Below are 21,612 nucleotides of genomic sequence, written 5' to 3'. Positions count from 1 at the left end.
CTGAGTGACAATTCTGTGAGTTGTCCATCCAACTGCATATCACAGTCAGGACAATATTCATTTTTCATCCACTTGGCTTTTCCTGTGTAGAGAGTTAAGCCAGATTGTATAACAAATTACCATATGAGGAAGAGGATACTTTTTACTGGCAAATCTTAATTGTTAAGCTTCATAGTCAAGGTGATATTTGCACTGGCCTTTAAAAGATGGGAAGGAATTCAACAGTTATAGAGAGGAAGGAAGACATTCCATACATAGGGAACAGTGTGAGCAAAGGCATGAGTCAGGAAAGCATAGGACATCTTCAGGGTACAGAGCAGTTAAATTTGACTGAAGTGTGGAGTACACAGAGGAAAATATAAATTGGGGCTTTAAAGGTTGGGTGAGTTCAGATTGTAGAGAATCTATACCCTTCCTTCCCAAAGTACTGTGTATATGACTCATATACCTGTAGGTGCATATGTTATCTCCACCCCCCCCCCCAACCCCATAGAATGTAAACTCCTTGAAGGCAGGGTCTATTCTTTTTTTGTCACTGTATTCCCAGTACAACCCAGAATATATGGTACAGGAGGAAGTCACTGAGGGAAAAGAAGTATAAAGAAAGAAGAGCCTGAAGGCTAGAGAGAAACCTTCTTCGTTTTTCCCAAGACCACCCGAGCACAATACCTTTATCCTGTCAAGCCACATTAGCTCACCATTGGTAATGGCAGCATTGCAAGTTGACCAACTTTTCCCTATTCTTCTTACTATTCCCAGCCAGAAAATGTGCAGGACACCAGTCATTTTGATGCTGACATAACATCTGTTTCTCAAGAAGTTCAATTTAGTTTGTAGGTATCATCTCATTAACCTTTATCAAATGCCTCATATGATGGAGAGAATCATTCCTTTCTTCTTTCTGCCCCTTCCTTCTCTTAGCCTACATTTAAATGTAACATCTGGTGAAACTGGAGAATAAACAGGTCACTTACCTACAGTCACCCAGCCATGGATCTCAAAGTCTGATCTTTCTATTCCCCAATGTGAGTGGCTATCTAGGAAAATCAGCGTCCCCACTAACTGTAGAGGAAAGTTTCCTCCATGCCATAAATTCTTTTTTTTCTTTTTCTTTCTTTCTTTCTTTCTTTCTTTCTTTCTTTCTTTCTTTCTTTCTTTCTTTCTTTCTTTCTTTCTTTCTTTCTTTTTTTTTTCAGAGCAATGGGGGTTAAGTGACTTGCCCAGGGTCACACAGCTAGTAAGTGTCAATTGTCTGAGGCTAGATTTGAACTCAGATCCTCCTGAATCCAGGGCCAATGCTTTATCCACTGCATTACCTAGCTGCCCCCCATGACATGAACTTTGAGGATTTTGTGTGTGTTTCATCTTTACTGCAGGAGAATCCAGAAGAAGGAAGGGCCAGTATTTACAAATCAGTGATCATCAACACCTCCAAGGAAATGATGTGTTTCAGTGACTATCTCATCCCCGCTGACTTTCCTAACTTCATGCACAACTCTCAACTCATGGAGTACTACAGGATGTATGCCAAAGAATTCAACCTTTTAAAGTATATTCGTTTCAAGGTAGGAGGTGTTATGCCTGTCTGCTTGTGACTGAAAGTAACATAATATGTGCAGGTGTTTGTGTGGGATAGATACAACTGCCAAGGACATTCTTCTGATCCTCTTACCAGAATGTTCTTGCCGTATTCATCCCTCAGGACTTGACACTAGCAGGAAGAGGGAGGGAAAAAGGTCTTCTCTCCAGAAGTGGGAGAAGAATTTGTTATATGGGAATGTAGTCTTAAGGCTACTTGGCAAATACCAAAGTAATGCTGCCTTGTCTTTATATAATGCAGTATTTGTAAGCACGTTCACCTCTTATTATTTCATTTGATCCTCACAATAGAGCTGTGAGGTAGATAGATTGGGAGTTAATTTCTGCGTCTGTAAAATAGATTCTGAGACATAGGGAGGTTAAATAAGTTGCCCAAGATCACGCAGCAATCCTGGTGTAATTGTGAATAAAACCCTGTTCTTATGATTCCTGACCTTGTGCTCTTTCCTCTGCCCCATGCTGCTTCTTAGTGTGGAGCAGTAATAATAGTTTCTGGTAAGTTTCCAGATTAAGCCATTTACATTCCCTCTGATTCTTTCCTCATGTCTTCTACTGTTCCATTTTGGTCTAATGTCTCTAGGAGAACCCTTATGTGTCCTAGCCATCAGGGTCCTACCAGAATACTAAAAGCACAATGTGACTGGGCTCTTAGATGTTTCCTGAGTCTGGCTGTTGTAACCCTTTCTCCTAATGAAACATCAACTTGACTTGAAGAGTTGGTGATATATAAAAACAATCTTAAAATATGGATGAGGTGAGGTGGTCTCTTTCTCATAGACATAGGCCTTAACCAAATAAAACATTATCCTCTGAATTTCTCTCCCCATTTTGAAAGGAAACTCCTACCCACTAGTGATACATCCCAAAATCTATGAATTGAGTATTGGGCAGGATATCAGAAGGACCTCTGATTATGTAAGAGAGATGTGACAAGTAGGATGCCACAAAATAAGAGGACACACACTTATTTTCATTAACCAGTGACCAATAAGATAAAGGGTTGCAAAGAGAGCTAACTAGCCCCTCAGGACACTCAGCTATATTTTCAGTGGCCCATGGGTGTCATTGGGAAGAGGAATCAGTATATTTAGGAAAGTTGGAGGGGGGATGTCAAAAATTAGTTATCATGGTCAGGTTGGATTTCTACCAGAATCTCAAGATGATTCAACATTAGGAAAACTATTAGCATGATTTTAAAAATAATAATAATAATAATAATAAATCCATAGATTAATTTTTTTAACTGCATTATAGGCCAAAAGCTAGAGTCTCTTTCTTTACTCTAATAAATGTCTTTCTTCTCTAAAGTCAAAGTGAGTCAGAAATATATAAGGAATTAATATAAATATATAAGACCAAGCATTATTCCCCAATAGATGAATGGTCAAGCAATATGAATAGTTTTCAAAAGGATTGCTAACTTTCAGAAATTTTGTGAAAATATGCTCCAAAAGCATAATAATAAGATAAATACAAGTGAAAACAACTCTTAGGTTTTATCCTGCACCAACACCAACCCCCCACCAATTTGCAATTTGACAAAAATAACCAAAAAATAGAAATAGTTCATTTAGAAGGACTGAAGGAGGTCAGACACACAGGGGCATTGTTGTTGAAGCTTTGAATTGGCCCAGCTATTCTGGGAAACAACTTGGAATTATGCAGAAAAAGTGATGAAATTGTTCATACCCTTTCATCTAGAGATATTCCACAGAGAGATAAAAAAAAAAGTCCTATATATGCCAAAATCTACATGGTAACAGTTTCACAATAACAAAAAAGTAGAAACAAAGCAGATCCCCATCACCTGGAGAATGGATAAATTAATTAATCATGGTAGATAGATATAATTGACTTGGAATCATGAATGCTGTCAGACATGAGCTCTATTAATTGATTTTTCTTACCTTTTTCTTTTTAATAAGGAAAAATAATTATTGATAAGTACAGGCTGGGTATATCTGGAAATGACAGTGATGAAAAAACAAAACCAAATCATCAAATGCTTTTAAAATATTCATTTAAATTTTTTCCCAAAAAGCAGGTGGGAAAGGAGGGAACAAGGAACAAGACTTGCCTGTTCTTCCTAGAAACTCAGTCTAGTGGGTTAGTACTATCAGAATCGACACAACTTCCTTTGTGGAAATTATCCCACTTTGACTGAAATTATCTCACTTTGAAGAAAAACATTCATCCGAGTAAAGAATGAATGAGCCTCTAGCTCTTGGCCTGTGATACAGTCCTCTCTGGGAAATAGTTCTCATTGGCAGTCTTTGAAAAGTCATTCTCTCCCTTCAAAGCTCCCTATTACACTGGAGATAGCTTTGCTCTCCGCAACAAGGAGTTTAACATTGTGATTGGATATTCATCCTCCTGGGGTGGAAATCCAACCACCAGTTTACAGCATCTATCCCATTTCTTTCCAGACTGTTGTATGCAGTGTGAAGAAGCGACCTGATTTTTCCAAGTCTGGCCAGTGGGACATAGTCACTGAATGTAATGGGAAGCGGGAAGTGGACGTCTTTGATGGAGTCATGGTCTGCACTGGCCATCACACCAATGCTCACATGCCCCTGGAGAGCTTCCCTGGTAAGTCATCCAAGAAGAAAGGACCCAGAGCTTTCCATGGATGTTCTCTGAGCCTCCCAGATATGGACCTGGGTGGATTGGGGCCCAGATTCCACCAAACAGTACATATTTCCTTGCCAGAATTAAGGCAAGGGGGCTGCAAATTTACCCTGGTTTTCTGTATTTTACCTTAGAGAGGTGGCTAGACCATTGCCTTTGTCAAGTACTTAGCTCTCAAGTCAACAACGAGGAAGATTAGTAGTTGACCTGTATTATCTCACTATTACCTTACCTTTCTTGAGGGACAAAAAGTAGTGGAAAAATAAGAGTTGCCTTTCCAGCTGAGATACTGGGGCCTTAAGATATCATAGGATAAAAAAAAAAAAGGACAGCTAGGTGGTGCAGTGGATAAATCACAGGCCCTAGATTCAGGAGGACCTGAGTTCAAATCTGGCCTCAGACACTTGACACTTACTAGCTGTGTGACCTTGGGCAAGTCACTTAACCCTCATTGCCCTGGAAAAAAAAGATTTGGAACTAGAAGGAATCATAGAGATCACTGGGTCCAATAAGATACCCAAGGTCACATAAACAGTATGTGCCAGAGCAAGAGATTTGAACCTAGATCTTCTGACTTGCAATCCAACTCTCTTTACAACAATAACAAATCTTTATGAACATATATGGCCACAAGTGTATATTTGTAGGAATGTAAAGGAAATGTGGAATTTGTCAGCTATGAAGGAAAAAAAAAGTTTCTATGCCAGAAGAAAATATTGATTGATCCTTTTCTGGCCTCAGGCAAGATGTTTCAGAAGATCTACAGGGAAAGGAATTAAAAAAGGCAAAAGGGATATAGGGGGTAAAGTGAAAGAGACAAAGGAAGTGGGTTTCCCACAGAAAATAAATGATAGTTTAAGCAATGTATTTATGACACAAAAGCTACAGAGCTCTGGGCTGAGGCTGATGGAAAGCAGTGGTAGAAGGAACATGCAAAAAGCCTATAAAGTAACTGGAAGGGAAGAAAGAAGATGGTGTATCATTGGCCAATTTTCTTACATGTAAGAGAACTGATAATGAACAAGCCTCAGTGGTCTTTGCCCTCCTCCATGGAATCATTCTGCCTTTGGTTCTCAGGGATAGAGAAGTTCAAAGGTCAATACTTCCACAGCCGGGACTATAAGGATGCACAGGGATTTGCTGAAAAACGAGTCATTGTGATTGGCATTGGGAATTCTGGAGGAGATCTTGCTGTGGAGATCAGCCACACAGCCAAACAGGTTTGAGTTTGTGAATTATTTACTTTGTTTACCTCCCCTGCAACCCATCATCACACAAAAAGGGGAAAAACCTGTGTCGTTTAGTAGCCTAAACTGGGTTTAGTCACCTGTGAATGGAGACAAAATCTGGGATCCACATGACATCAAGTCAGTTTTATAGCAGAGGAAATCCTGAAAAATTATGCAGATCAATGTTTTTAAATGTCAATGCGAGTCAGTGACCAAAGAACATTTAATCATATTGTCAAAATATTTCAAAAGCAGGGAAAAAACATCATTGCAGAAACTATAAGCATTGCCTCTTCAAGCCTCATAATGAGGGCACATAGCAAAGTGAATGTTGTAGGTAAATAATATTTTTGAAAAAATGAATATTCATTCTAGATATTGGCTTTCCATCATAAAAATCATACTTTTAAATAATATGCTGGAAATTCTTTTTTATCCTATGGTATATAATGCTTTTATAAAAAAGAAAAATCTTTTAAAAAAGTAATAGGCATCTTCTAATTTCTATGTTTTCTAAACCCAGATTTTCATGTATTAAGTTGGATTAAAGTAAAGTGTACCAACATAGGTTTTTACAAATGGCAGACTGAAGTGAGAAATTAAGTCAAACATTTATTGACACTTTCCAGCTGAGATATTGGGGCCTTAAGATATCATAGGATAAAAAAAAAGGACAGCTAGGTGGTGCAGTGGATAAATCACAGGCCCTAGATTCAGGAGGACCTAAGTTCAAATCTGACATTCGACACTTGACACTTACTAGCCTACCATGTGTCAGATACTGTGCTTAGCCTGGATCAGGGATACAAAAAAAGACAAAATACAGTCCCTCCTCTCAAGAAGTTCACCTTCCAATGAGGGAAATGGCATGCAGATAACTATGTTCAAACAAGACATATATGGGATAAATTAGAGATGACCATCAGACAGACGGTACTAACATTAGAAGAGGTCCTATAGAAGGTAGAATTATATGTTGAAGGACTTGAAGGAATCCAGGAGGTAGAAGTGTGAGGAGGGGGAAGATTCCAGGCATGGGGGACAACCAATGAAAATACATGGAATTGGGGCAGCTAGGTGGTGCAGTGGATAAAGCACTGGCTCTGGATTCAGGACAACCTGAGTCCAAATCCAGCCTCAGACACTTGACACTTACGAGCTGTGTGACCTTGGGCAAGTCACTTAACCCTAATTGCCTCATGCACAAAAAAAGAAAGAAAGAAAGAAAATACATGAATGGAGTCAGGAGATGGAGTGTCATACATGAGGATGAACAAGGGGGCCAGTGTCGCTGCACCACAGAGGATATCAAGAAGAAGCAGATGGCTGACTGAAAGGCTACAGAGAGGTCAGCAAGGATGAGGATTAAGAGAAGGCCGTTAAAAAATAAAACAAAATAAATTATTAAAAATGTAAAAAGAGAAGGCCATTAGATCTGGTGATGAAGAGATCCTTGGTAACTTTTGAAAGAGTGGTTTCAGATGAATAATAAGGGCAGAAGACAGACTGCTGAGAGTTAAGAAGAGAATGAGAAGAAAGAAGATGGAGGCACCAATGATAGATGCCCTTCTTGAGAAGTCTAGCCACAAAAGGAAGGAGAGTTTTTTTGAGCGTGGGAGAGACATAGGCATGTTTGTGAGCAGCAGGGAAGCAGCCAGTTAACACAGAAGCTTTGAAGAGAAGTGAAAGAGGTGAAATGCTAGGGGAATCAAACCTCTGGAGAATGTGGGATCGCTTGTGCATGCAGAGAGAGGTTTTTCTTGACGAAGAGAAAGACCATCTCTTCCTGTAAGACAGGAGTGAAAGAGCATCTGAATGTTGTGAGGTGAAGACGGGAGAAGAGGAAGTTCTTGACAAACAGTTTCAATTTTTTTTTTCAGCGAAGTATGAGACAAGGTTCTCAGATAAGGTCTTGGGTGAGGGAAAGGGAAGCAATGAGAAGTTGGAGGAGGACCACCATGATGAATAGAATGATGAATGGATGAGGGAATTCTAAAAGGATTGCCATGCCATGAGAGCTCAGTGGAGATGACATAGAAGATCCGTAGTGGGCTTGGTCAGCATGGTTTTGTGGTTTTCTCCAACTTCTCTCAGCAGCATGTGATGAAGAGCAAAATGGATGGTTGAAGTAATCTGAGACTGGATGTTAGCAGAGCATGTTTTTGTCCTTTGTATTCGAAGAGGACCATGGCATCAAGGTGATGTCATGACTTGTACCGAATTGGATTTAAGTGAGGGAGGGCTGTGCAAGGTCACCAACCTCACTCTCTCCTCCAGAGCCATCTGGGTCCAGTGGCAAGATATATATCAGGATGACTAGAGATGGCCCTGGATGTTTAAGGCAATTGTGGTTAAGTGACTTGCCCAGGGTCACATAGCTAGTAAGTGTCTGAGGTGAGATTTGAATACAGGTCTTCTTGACTCCAGGGCCAGTGGTCTACCCACTGAGCCACCTAGCTACCTTTGTTAGCAGGGCAAGATTAGTGATAAGTGAAAGGAGCAAGGGACTGGAGAACAAAGGGGAGATCCACTCAATGTAACCTGGGGAGATCTGAGCAGGGAGAGAAAACATTCAAGGAGGGAAGAGGGAGCATGAAAAGCTTTGTGGAGAACATGGCATCCAAGCCAAGTTGGGAAGGAAATTAATTTCAGTAGGCAGAGATGAGGAAGGGAGGGCAGGCATCACAGGAGTGAAAGTGCCTATGGAGTGCCCAAAAAAGTTTGGAGTATGGTCGGTCACCCAGCTTGGCCAGAATGAGAAGTACAGGAATGGGAGGAGTGGTAGAGCCATATTATACAGCACCAGTCTGAAGAGGCTTTGTTTGATGGGAAAGGCAATGGGGAGCCATGGAAGGTTTTTAAACAAGGGAGTCAATGTTCAGAACTGAGTGTTAGGAAGATTATTTTGGCAGCTGTAATGAAGGATGTAGAGGGAGGGAGACCACTGGAAGGTAAAAAGGACTGACTTAGGGTAGAAGTAATAAGAATGAAAGTGACAGAGGCAGGTGAGAGATAACAGAGGCAGAATGACAATGGGCACATAACACCTAACTGATTTCCTGAAGTCCTACTAGGAATTTGGTTTTTCCATCAAACAATCAATCAACCAGTATTGCTTGGTATCTACTTTGCACAAGACACTGTGCAAGGCTCTGTGGAGAACACGAAGTCCAAGACATAGTCTCTGCTCCTAAGGGAAAATAAAATATGAATACACTTGTACAAACGATAATCATTCAAGACAGATTATGCCACAATGAAACGCATCATTGATTCTCAGGTGAGTGATAAAGAAAAGAAATGCTTTGGAAGTCATTTGGAAGGAGAAGTCATTGTGGGCTACAGTGGTCTGGGAAGACATCATGGAGGTTCACCTCCATGTTGAGTTGGCTCTCACTGGGGTTTACATAGGCAGAGAGAGGCAAGGAAAAGATTCTAAGCAGGAGAGATAGGATAAGGAAAATCAAGGAGGTAGAGTTTGTGATGGGAAAAAAGAACACTGAGTTGACCTCTATGGCTGAAGTCTGGAAAGATAAGTAGCTAAAAATGAAGACTGAGGAATAAGTTGGAGGTGGAACATCAAATGAAGGAGTCTGTTTTTTATCCAATAGGCAGTTGGGAATCATTGAATATCATGGAACAGGGACTTGACAAAACTGGTGTTCTCTTCTTCCTAGGTCTTCCTCAGCACGAGGAGAGGTGCATGGGTCCTAAATCGTGTGGGAGATAATGGATATCCTTTTGATGTTGTCTTCTATTCCCGGGTTAAAAACTTCATCTCAAAGTTCTTAAGCCTATCTGCAAAGAGTTCATTTATGGAAAAAAAGATGAATGCAAGGTTTGACCATGCAATGTATGGCCTGAAACCTATGCACAGGTAAGCTCTTAGCGTGTCAAGTACGAGGTAGAAGCTGAGTGGATGGAATAAAAAGGTGTTCCCAGCAGTCCAGAAGTAGAATGATCAGACTATCTGTGCTGTCCAGTTAGTAAGTAAATGGAGACCAACTTGTCAATAGCCTCTTCCACTGAGGTAGAACACAGTACCCCAGATGTGGTGGTATAGAGTCCCTTGGCCCTATCACCTCCTTATTTATGGACACTCTGTTTCAGTTCACGAAGCCCAAAATCTTCACATTTGTGTGTGTGTGTGTGTGTGTGTGTGTTTTGGTAGCTCAGTTGACTCACATTACTACGATCCATGAAAACCCCCAGGATTTTTCCACAGTAAGCTGCTTTCTCGTCACATCTTCCCAACATTTCATTTTGTACAATTGATTTTTTTTTTTTGAGACTGTGTCAAATAATATCAGCCTACCTTCCAGGGAGATTGCATAAACATTCTCCAATAATAACCACTCACCCTTATATAATGTTTAAAAGTTTGCAAATCACTTTCCTAACATTGACCCTGTAGGAGAAGTAATGCAAGTATTGTTATCCCCATTTGTAGATAAGAGAATTACGAGATTAAGTTATTTGCCCTACTCACATAGCTGAGGAGTGTCTGAGGTGACATCCAAACCCTGGTTAGTCATGCACTCTATTGCTGGCTCTTAAATAAGACTATTTCTTTTCCAGTCTTCCTCTTCCTTTCCCCATTTTGTCTTCAGGTTCTGGCTCCAGTAAATTCATCTTTTCTACCATGAAGCCCTAATTTATGTCATGCTGGTATATGCTTACTGAACAGCCCAGCACATACCAGAATAACACACACTGTTTCCATATCCCTTGAGAAGCACTACAATGTTATCAAAACCCCCTCAAATCAAACAAAATCTCATCAACCTGGTACTAAATAATCCTTCTCTCTCATGTTCTTTCTCTTTTTCTTCTTTTTTCTCCTTCCTTTCTCTTTTTTCCCTCTCCTTGTCACCTCCACACAGAGCTCTGAGCCAGCATCCAACAGTCAATGACGACCTGCCCAACAGAATTATTTCAGGCCGGGTGCGAATCAAGGGAAATGTAAAGGAATTCACAGAGACAGCCGCCATCTTTGAAGATGGCACAAAAGAGGATAACATTGATGCCGTTATCTTTGCTACGGGATATAGCTTTGACTTCCCCTTCCTTGAAGACTCTGTCAAAGTGGTCAAGAATAAGATTTCCCTGTACAGAAAGGTATTTCCTCCTAACCTGGAGAAACCAACCCTTGCTATTATTGGCTTGATCCAGCCACTTGGAGCCATCATGCCCATTTCAGAACTCCAAGGTCGCTGGGCCACACAGGTATTTAAGGGTAAGTGATAACAGGCTTGTTATTATAGTGATTTGGGGTACAATAACTTGGAAAAACATCAAGAAATTGTTTGAATTTAATTCTATTTCAGACTCTGCCCATAAGCAGCTAGAAGCTATATGATTATTTACTACTTAGGTCAGGAATTCTTAACCTTTTTTTGTGTCATGAACCCCTTGCCTTCTCAGAATAATGTTTTTAAATGCATATAATAAAATGCATGAGATTACAAAGGAAAGAAATTATAATTAAATACTGTTATAAAAAAAATGTTTTAAGCTTATCAACTTCAGGATAATAGTGACCTGTTTTAGATAGTTATATCTCGCAACATTCTTGCAAAGCAAATTTAACCAAGGTTACAAGTATATAGAGGCAAAGTAGAGACTTGCTACAAATACATGGTGAAACCTGGTTGAGACAGAAACAAAACTTCAAAGAATTTAGATCTCTTGTCTTTCATTTTTCCTCTATCACTTCTCTTTTGTTACTATTTTGTTGTTGTTGTTCAGTCATTTCAATCATGGCTGACTTTTCTTGACGCCATTTGGGGTTTTCTTGTCAAAAATACCGAAGTGCTTCACCATTTCCTTCTCCAGCTCACTTTATAAAAGAAGAAACGGAGGCAAACAAGGTTAAGTGACTTACCCAGGGTTACACAGCTAGTAAGTATCTGAGGTTAGATTTGAATTCATGAAGATGCATCTTCCTGACTCCAGGCACTCTATCCACTGCACTACCTAGCTGCACATTTGTTATTCTTGGTATCATCACAATGATCATTATCATTGTATTAGCCATGTTTCCTTAAGTCATTTATTAAGATAATGATTTTTGTATCCTTTCTTAAAAATAGGTGATAGCAAAGTGTTATTAGCACAAAGATCATATCTCATCAAGGCATGAAAGTACACCTGGGTTCACAAAGGCTTTGCTAGAAAGAGCCTAAAATGGGGTAGGGTCTATGATGCTAAAAATTCCTTCTGTATGGGCCTGGAAACTGCCGGGTTTCTAAGGATCAAAGTAAAGAGCTCACAAAGGCTCTTTACTTACAGATTCCCTATGAGGTGTTGAATTCTTCCAACACAGTGACCCCCTAATTGGGGTTGGAACAGGTCTTGGCTGGAATGTTTAAGAAAAGCCTTCTCCTCCTCCTCCTCCTCCTCCTCCCATCCCCCCATGAAGTTGTTCATGGTAGCACACAGAAAAGAAATAGCAAATGGTAGGGAAGGAATTGGGACATTTCCCAAATTCCAGTTATTCCCCTAAATTTGCCAGCACCAGAATCATATGATTGATTATTTCCCCACTAATAGCATGGACCTGGAAGCCAGTTTCCTGTTGAACAGTCTACTTCTTCAAGTGGGTTGATATAAGAGGAGAGCATTGTGCTGGACTAGGGGGCCTTAACCTGCGTTTCACAGACTGCAGTTAGATTTCAAGGTGGGGAGAGTCTGTGAACTTGAGCAGGGGAGAAATCGTATCATTATTTTCACTAACCTCTGACTAAAATTTAGCATTTCCTTCAACGGTTTAAAAATGTTACTCTGAAAAGAGAGAGGTCTGGCTTTACCAGACTATGAAAGGCAAAAACAGGTTAAGAATACCAGGGTTAAGGGGGTAGCTAGGTGGCACAGTGGATAAAGCACCGGCCCTGGATTCAGGAGTTCCTGAGTTCAAATCTGGCCTCAGACACTTGACACTTACTGGCTGTGTGACCCTGGGCAAGTCACTTAACCCCCATTGCCCTGCAAAAAAAACCAAAAAACAAAAAACAAAAAAAAAGAATACCAGGGTTAGAACAATCTCAATTTCAGATAGATCGTTAGTTTGATTGTCTAGAACCTTACCTCTGAGATAAACCAAATTTTTGATAGGAATTGGGAAACTGTCTAAATATACGAAGGGGCCCACACTTGAGACTCTGATAGTAGAAAATAGACCAAGGGAATATGGCCTCAAAATGCCAGTGAGCCTCTGAGTAAGTGTAGCTCTCTCCTGCATTCTAAAAGGAAGTTTTCATCTGAGTGCCTCCCACAGAGTTTTAGCCTTATGCAGTGGTCAGCCATGCAGAAGGGAATGCAGCCACCTTGGGAGGGTGGGGAAGCTGGTTAGTGACCACCCCACATGGCAATTTGTGAAACAAAAATAAAAGGGAAAGGACTAGTCAGAGAGAAAAAGCCTCTGGCTCTGGGAAGCTGCGTGGCTCAGTCCAAGGATCAGACTGAAAATTCTTCTGCCAAGATGGTGAATTCTGACTGTGCCCCTAGCTTGTGACCGCTATCCACAAGCACCCTGGCCCTGACATTAACTGACTGAGTGACCTTGGGTGGGACATGAATTCTTTGACCTCAGTTTCCTCACTTACAAAACAGGAACATGATTTTACTGCCTCTTTGATAGGATAATTATAAGGAAAGTACTTGGGAAAGTGCAAAACACTGTAAATGTGACCTGGTATTCCTGCTTGACTAAGGGCCCAGGGCCATCCCTGTTTAACCAAAGTACAAATACTATAGTACTTATAATTTATTGCTTTGAATCTGCTTGCTTAAAATGTTTAATTTAAAATGTAATGGGGGCAGCTAGGTGGCGCAGTGGATGGAGCACCGGCCCTGGAGTCAGGAGTACCTGAGTTCAAATCCGGCCTCAGACACTTGACACTTACTAGCTGTGTGACCCTGGGCAAGTCACTTAACCCTCATTGCCCCGCAAAAAAACAAAACAAAACAAAACAAAAATGTAATGGGGGGACAGCTAGGTGGCACAGTGGATGGAGCACCGGTCCTGGAGTCAGGAGTACCTGAGTTCAAATCCGGCCTCAGACACTTAACATTTACTAGCTGAGTGACCCTGGGCAAGTCACTTAACCCTCATTGCCTTACTAAAAAAGAAAAAAATGTAATGGGAAAACCTGTCAGATTCACATATATAATATATAGAGACACATATATGAATAGATGTATATGTGTATACATGTGTGCATATGTATACACACAGACATAGACATACATATTTGGTACCATTGACAATAAAAGGAAAGTTCAGATGAAGTGAATTTGGGGTTAGGATTGGGGGAGGGAGACTCAGGTTCCATTGCTAATAAATAAATAAACCCAAAATGAAGCATCTTCCAACTTCTGTGTTGTTTTCCTGGGTCAGAATGAACGCTCATTGGGAATCAGAATTGTTTCATTCCCAGTATTCCCAGAGGCTAGCTTGAGGCCTGGCACACAGCAGGCATTTAAGAAATTCTTGTTGATTGATAAACTAGCACTCCCATTCACTTACCATGAGAAAACACATAACCACACAGAGCAGAGTATTATGTGTCATAAATGTTCTCAAAAAGTAAACACCTAAGAGGTAAAATAGACATGGTAGATTACTGAGAAATATGGGTTTGAAGCCAAAATGCTATTCCCTTTAGGATCCTCTTGACCTTCTTATGGCCTCTGGCCCTTAGTCTCTGGGGCTTCCATCTCCAAAGGTCATGTCCTGTGAGGGGTCCTTCAGCCCTTCACCTGAAAGATATTTTAGAAGGTGAGGCTTATCATCTCCTTTGGATTTAAGTTTAGACCCAAGTTTTACATAACTGTGCTCCTTGTCTCACTGATGTAAAGCCCCATTGTTATCAGGTGAGCTGATTTTGGGTCTTTGCATTTCCTCTTGAAACCAAATATGGCATTTCACCTTTATAAAATATTTTATTTTATTTTATTGGGATTGGGGAAGTGACCAAGGTTAAGTGACTTGCCCAAGGTCACACAGCTAGTAAGCTGAGGTAAGATTTGAACACAGATCCTCCTGACTCCAGGGCCTGTGCTCTATCCGCTGAGGCAGCTAGCTGCCCCTATAGAGCATGTTAAGGGTGATGGAGTGCTCTGCTCATCACAGTCCTTTGAGGAAGGTAGTATAAAAGTGCTGTGTTATCTCCAGTCTATGTTACCTTTCCTAATTGAAAGTTCTGTGAAGGGGGAGTTTGCTTTGGTGGATCCAGCCAAGTGAGGAGGGGACAGGTAGGGAGAGAGTGTGGAAGCACGAATTTCTTTAGCAGATTTCTGCTCAATGTGAGAAAAAACTCAATCTATCCAAAAGTCAAGACCACTTGGCAGCCTTTAAGCAGAGGCTAGATGGACACTTATCCAAGTATGTCATAGAAAGGATTCCTGCTTAAGTATAGGTTTGTTCTAGGTGAAGAGGAAGCAAAGAAGGGGATAAGTATTTAGTGCTTGCTAGGTACCTTACAATTATTATCTCACTTGATCCTCACAGCAGCCCTGGGAAGTAAGTGCTAATACTAACTATCCCCATTTTATAGATGAGGAAATTGAGGCAAACAGAGGTTAAGTGACCACTGCATAAGGGTCATGCAGCTAGTAAGTGTCTGAGGCTGAATTTGAACTCAGGTCTCCCTGACTCCAGGCCCAGTACTCTATTCACTGTGCACCCTAGTTACAAAAGGGCAAGGTGACCTCTCTGGGTTCTTCTGTGGATCAACCCATTGAGTAAAGTATTATTATGGTACCTGAAAGACAAACTCTTGAGACACAGTCAACAGTGAACTCTGAGTACAACCTCAACCCAGTTCTCCTATATGAGCTTCTGTAATAGAGAAAAACAACAAAATTCAAAGGAAATGCTCATTTTACTAGAATACTAATAATTAGCTTTTATAGAGAGCTATAAGCTTTGCAGAACACTTTACAAATATCATCTGAGCCTCACAACAACTCTTGGAGGTGGGTGTTATTGTTATCTTCATTTTACAAATGAGGAAACTGAGCCTGGGGTGGGGTTTGGAGGAGGGTCACACATCTAATGTATCCAAGGCAGGTCTTCCTCACTTCCAACATTCCATGTAAACTGCCACCCGCCTTCCTAGATGCAGGAATGCCTAGAAGTACAGAAAACTAGATTCAAAGCTTTAAAAAAAATCCACTTAAAGGGGCGGCTAGGTGGCGCAGTGGATAAAGCACTGGCCCTGGATTCAGGAGTTCCTGAGTTCAAATCCGGCCTCAGACACTTGATACTTACTGGCTGTGTGACCCTGGGCAAGTCACTTAACCCCCATTGCCCTACAAAAAAAAAAAAGAAAAGAAAAAATCCACTTAAAAAAATATGTGATATGGGGTATAGACAATTAAAGCAAGATATACTACAAGCATTTAACTATGGAAATACCTATTCAGACAGAAAAGGTAGTTTTCCCCATTTAAACACTGTTATTCCTTATATGTAATGGGATAAATTAGAGGCATTCTCAATAAGATCAGGGGTGAAACAGGGATGTCCATTATCACCTCTATTAGTTAATATTGTTCTAGAAATGTTAGCTTTAGCAATAAGAGAATAAAAGGGAATTAAAGGAATTAGAATAGGCAAGAAGGGAACAAAACTTTCACTCTTTGCAGATGATATGATGGTATACTTAGAGAATCCTAAAGAATCCACTAAAAAACTACTTAAACACTGTTATTTTAGCTTTCATAGAAGCCCTGTCAAAATCAAAATCGAGTTACCTAGGTTCCAACTTGAACTATTATAGGATAAACTCTCTGAGATTGGGTACCATGGCTACTATCTTCTTGTATTGGGGGCAGCTCAGTGTGCTGTGGAGTAAATATTTGTTGACTGATTCATCTGGAATGAGAATTTGACCTTTTGGGGTCTGAGGATTTATTTGTTTATGATTTAGGAGTAAAGACTTTGCCTTCCTCGAGTGAAATGATGGAAGAGATCACTAAAACGAGAGAAGAAATGGCCAAAAGGTAAGAAATTTTAAAATCCCACCTTTGTCACCTCCCAGCTAGCAGACCTTGGGCAACTCATGATTTTTCTGGGTCTCACTTTCCTCGTCTTAAAATTAGGAGATTGGACAAAATAATCTCTAAGAACTCTTCCAGGGCTAACATTTTATGAGTCTATCAGAGATGCACTCATTTCATACCTCTGTAATTTAGATCTGAAAGGAACAATATTTAGTTGACCCCTGATGACCTCGTAGACCAGAATGTTGCCCCTATCAACCTAGTTGGCATTTTAATATATAGACAAAATAATAGGTTGCAGCACAAAGAAAAGTCTGATTTAATTACCAGCAAACTGAGTAGGGATAAAGGAAGACAGGTAGGAGGAATTTCTCAAATCCTATGCATGTGATCCATGAACACAGGCAAGAGTGAGGGGAAGAAATGAAGCATTTAATTGTGGTTATGTTTTGCCTGAGTAATATTGCCCTGGAGTAATATTGTTCTGTTCAGATAGAAACATCTAAGGCAGTGAGAAGGGTGGCACTAGAAGGCGATAAAAGGGAGAATAGAAAGGTGAATCTCCAGATCTCTTCATCAATATCAATGGCACTGGTCTTTCCTGTGGGCAAGGAAGGTCCTCCTGTGATTTACAGGTATTTTCATCTAGCCCAAGGGAGAATTAATGTCAAGTCCTCCTAAACTGCCTGTTGGAATCTCAGATTGCATGTCCTTTAGTTATCTTAAACTCAACATGTCCCAAACTAAACTCATTGCCTTTCCCCCCAAACCCTCTCCACTTCAAACTTCTCTATTACCAACTCCACCATCCTCCCAGTTCCCCAGGCTCACAACACAGGTGTCATCCTCAATCCCTCACTCTCTCTCACACACACACCCCCACCCTCCCCAAGTCCTGTCAATTTTACCTTTAAATTCTCTCTCTTATTTGTCCCCTTCTCTCCTCTGGCACAACTACACCTCTAGAGTAGGCCCCCATCACCTCATGCCTACTAGACTAGCCTGGAAGGGGGTGCCTTGAGTCTCTCCCCCACCACCACCCCCGTCCCATCCACTCTCCATTCAGGCACTATGGTGATTTTTCTGAAGCTATGGGGTGGCTCCCTATGGCCTGCAGGATCAAATATAAGATCCCCGTGGTGTTCAAAGCCCTTCACAACCCTGCTCCCCTTTCTAGTCTTCTTACATCTTCTACACCCTCATGTACTCTTTGGTCCAGTGACACTGGCCTCCTGGCTGTTCCCCGACTAAGACACACCAACTCTCAGCTTCAGGTATATTCACTGCCTGTCCCTCATACCTGGAATGGTTTCATTAGGAGAAAGAGTTGTAACAGCCAGCCTCAGGAAACATCTAAGAGCCTAGCCAGATTGTGCTTTTAGTATTCTGGTAGGACCCTGATGGCTAGGACACATAAATGTTCTCCTAGAGACATTAGACCAAAATGGAACAGTAGAAGACATGAGGGAATGTAAATGGCTTAATCTGGAAACTTACTAGAAACTCTTATTACTGCTCCACACCAAGAAGCAGCATGGGGCAGAGGAAAGAACAGCAGATCCCAGCTCAGGTCTTCCTGCCTCCAGACTCCCTACACCACTTAGCTGCCCCAGTGCTTACTGACTGATTGATATGAATGAGCAAACACCAATAACTAGTACGAGATAGACCATGAATACATGAGTGCTAAGACACAGACAAATGCATAGTTAGTTGAAAACAGAGAAATCACTTCTCTCTGAAACAAATCAGAAAACAGTTCATATGACAGACAGAATTTGAGCTGAGCCTTGAAAGATAACTGGCAGAGAAAAGTGAGAGTGGAGGGTAGCTATTCTAGTCTGAAGTTACAGCAGGAAATCCTGAGACATGGTTGAAGCCTTTCCCAACAATTCAAGCAAGCCTTCAGCCATCTCCTCTTCCTATAAAGCAGGGCTTCTTAAATTTTTTCCTTTTCACCTGAGAAATGTTTATGCAACCCCAGGTATATAGGTATATAAAATAGGTATACATAACCTTTTACCATTGCCAAATTTTTTGTAATCCCCACATTCAGTTACATGACCCCACAGTTTAAGAAGCTTTGCTCTAAGTTGCTATAGCACCATTCAGTATTAAATTATAAGCTGTCGGGGTACCATTGCCTGTTTTCTGTGTCTTATTTCTCTATCTTATCTCCCCAACAAGGATGGAAGCTTCTAGAGAATGTAAGCTCCCAGAGGGTATCCTCCCTACCTAAGCTCAGTGCTGAGCCCACAGTAGGCACCTGTTGATTGACTAGTTGGTTAACGAAGGGCTGATGTGTTTGTCTTCCTTTCCATAGATATGTGGAGAGCCCCCGCCACACCATCCAGACAGACTTCATGGAATACATGGAGGAACTTGCTGAGTTGGTGGGGGTGAGGCCCAACCTGCTGTCCCTGGCCTTCACCGATCCCAAATTGGCATTTCATATGTTCTTTGGACCGTGTACCCCGGTCCAGTATCGTTTGCAGGGCCCAGGGAAGTGGGACGGAGCCCGAAACGCCATCCTCACAGTGAATGACCGTATCCAGAAGCCAATGAAGACAAGAATGACAGGAGAAAGTAACCACAGCTCCTCTATGATGATGGTTGCCAAATGGATCCTGGCTGTGGCCTTCTTTTCCATTATCTTAGCTTATTTTTAGCACTTGAGCTCTTTAAAGCTACAGCTTTAGTGGGGTAGTGGGATCCAAAGATGCCTTCAAATGCCAAAAGAGAAACGTGTGGAGCTACTTTCCACTCTTCAACTCAGGGCTTTTCTTTTCAACCACGTCCATAACCTTCACCTCTCTATTCCCCATTTCCCCCATTTTCATTGGTTCAGTTCCCTTTTTCTTTTTGCTCACCCAATTCTAAGTTTGACCCAAAACTCCAGAGCAGGGGCCCTGTGTCCACTTCGGCTGAGATAGCACTGTCAGACATGATGCTGGTTGGAGCTCAAGCAAAGTGATTTGTCCATAATACAGTCAGTAACTGTCACGGAGGGCAGTGGTGGATAGAGCACCAGACCTGGAATCCGGAAGACTCATCTTCCTGAGTTTAAGTCTGGCTTCTCACACTTATTAGCTGCGTAACCCTGGGCAAGTCACTTAACCTTGTTTGCCTTGGTTCCTCATCTATAAAATGAGCTGGAGAAGGAAATGGCAAACCACTCTAATATCACTGCTAAGAAAACCCCAAGCAGGGTCACGAAAAATCAGACATGACTGAAAAATGACTGAAGAACAATAAACTGTCCAAGGTATCAAGTGTGACCATGAAATTGACAGGGACCATAGTGACTTGTCTCCTGGAATTCGTTGAAACCCAAATAAGAGATTCATCTAGAAATGCTGATGCCCCTGAGATTTTGCAATAATTTTTCTACATATCAGAACTTTTTCCCCTTTCTGATAGGGTTATGCCTTAAGAAAGAAGACTTCACTTGGGGGCACAGCTAGGTGGCACAGTGGATAAAGCACTGGTCCTGAATTCAGGAGGACCTGAGTTCAAATCCGGTCTCAGACACTTGACACTTACTAGCTGTATGACCCTGGGCAAGTCACTTAACCCTCATTGCCTCCCCCCCCACCAAAATGACTTCAACAAACTGTTGCTTGAGCCAGCTCAGGCTAATAACAGTTTCATTTAACCAGGATGAAAATGAAAGACATTCTGTGATTAAAATTAGCCAGTTAAGAGGAGAATTTAAGACCTCTCTTTACTTCTCTCCCATTCCGACTCAGATGTCCTACATGGTCTCAAGAAATAGAGAAGTGTGGATAAAGCACCAGCCCTGGATTCAGGAGGACCTGAGTTCAAATCCGGCCTCAGACACTTGACACTTACTAGCTGTGTGACCCTGGACAAGTCACTTAACCCTTACTGCCCCACAAAACAAACAAACAAAAAACCAAAAAAAAAAAAAAAGAAGAAATAGAGAAGTGAGGTATAAATGAGGGATCCAGATTTGATATAGTCACCATCACTAGGGAGAATTCTTATCAGTGAGCTGGGCTCTCTCTGCCTCACGTAGGAGGTAACTTTCAACGACACATGGGCCCCCTTTAAGAAAAGATTTTCTTCCACATCCCATCATGAGTTGATTTTTTTGTTTGCAACAACTCTTGTGCAATATTATGCAACATCTGGGATCATCGCCCATCACTGGACTGGGCAAACAAAAAATACTATTTGCAGATGCTGAAGAGGCAACTGTTCCGGATACTATTGAAAGGCAGAGTTACAACTTCCTCTTCCAAATCAGAGCTGGCCTGCCTTTTTAAGACTCTGCCTCTTCCTTGGTCCTTCCTAATCTCTTTAGAGCATTTCTCAGTTACCTTGGGTAATCTTCCAGAATGACCTTTAGTTTATTGGTTGATTTATATAATTGGGAAATCAATTGCACCTTAGCTTCGTTTACTGTTCTTCTCCATTTCAGGAACTATCTTTTAGGAAGGAAATTAGCCTGTTTAGCCTGAGGGACAGGATCCCATTCCTATTTTGAACACTATTAAGAGCTCCTGGTCTAAAGATTTTCTCCAAAGCAGCAGTTCTCAAAGTGTGAAAGTGTGATCTGGGCAATGCTAGACCCTTTCAGGGAGTCTATGACATCAAAGCTTTTCTCATAATAAAACTAAGACATTTTAATTTCTAATATGGTAAACACAGATTGTATTTGCATGTATATATATATATACATATATATGTATATACACATACATATATCTGTATGTATCTCTATTGTGGAGAGACAGACAAATGCAAAGAAAGAGCGAACAAGCAAGAGAGAGTTTGAATCTAGCCTTAAATGACACTTATTAGCTATGTGACCCTAGGCAGGTCACTTAATCCTGTTTGCCTCAATTTCCTCATCTGTAAAATGAGCTGGAAAAGGAAATGACAAACAACTTCAGTATCTTTGCCAAGAAAACCCCAAATGGGGTTAAGAGGAGTTGTATACAGGGCAGCTAGGTGTCACAGTGCTAGAGCACTGGCCCTGGATTCAGGAGAACCTGAGTTCAAATCCGACTTCAGACACTCAACACTTACTAGCTGTGTGACCCTGGGCAAGTCACTTAACCCCAATTGCCTCACACACACAAAAAAAAAGAGGAGTTGTATACACTGAAAACAATGGAACAAC

The 21,612-nt window shown here is 41.2% G+C and overlaps 1 protein-coding gene across 5 annotated transcripts in view; it reads left to right on the top strand.

Annotated features, from left to right (window-relative positions):
• FMO5 (flavin containing dimethylaniline monoxygenase 5) overlaps positions 1–21,123 on the top strand; it is a 73,928-nt gene extending 52,805 nt beyond the window's left edge. For all 5 annotated transcript variants that reach the window (XM_043962570.1, XM_043962571.1, XM_043962568.1 and 2 more), the window contains exons 3-9: positions 1,377–1,565; positions 4,026–4,188; positions 5,305–5,447; positions 9,134–9,333; positions 10,340–10,692; positions 16,391–16,463; positions 18,787–21,123. In XM_043962570.1, coding sequence (XP_043818505.1) covers positions 1,377–1,565; positions 4,026–4,188; positions 5,305–5,447; positions 9,134–9,333; positions 10,340–10,692; positions 16,391–16,463; positions 18,787–19,132 — 1,467 coding nt within the window. In that variant the 3' untranslated portion in view covers positions 19,133–21,123. The remainder of the gene's footprint in view (positions 1–1,376; positions 1,566–4,025; positions 4,189–5,304; positions 5,448–9,133; positions 9,334–10,339; positions 10,693–16,390; positions 16,464–18,786) is intronic.
• The last annotated feature ends 489 nt before the right edge of the window (positions 21,124–21,612 follow it).

This window comes from Dromiciops gliroides, chromosome 4 (assembly GCF_019393635.1).
Source record: "Dromiciops gliroides isolate mDroGli1 chromosome 4, mDroGli1.pri, whole genome shotgun sequence".
Classification (NCBI taxonomy): Eukaryota; Metazoa; Chordata; class Mammalia; order Microbiotheria; family Microbiotheriidae; genus Dromiciops; species Dromiciops gliroides.
Note: the sequence above shows the minus strand (reverse complement) of the source record. Positions and strands in the feature narration are given on the sequence as shown.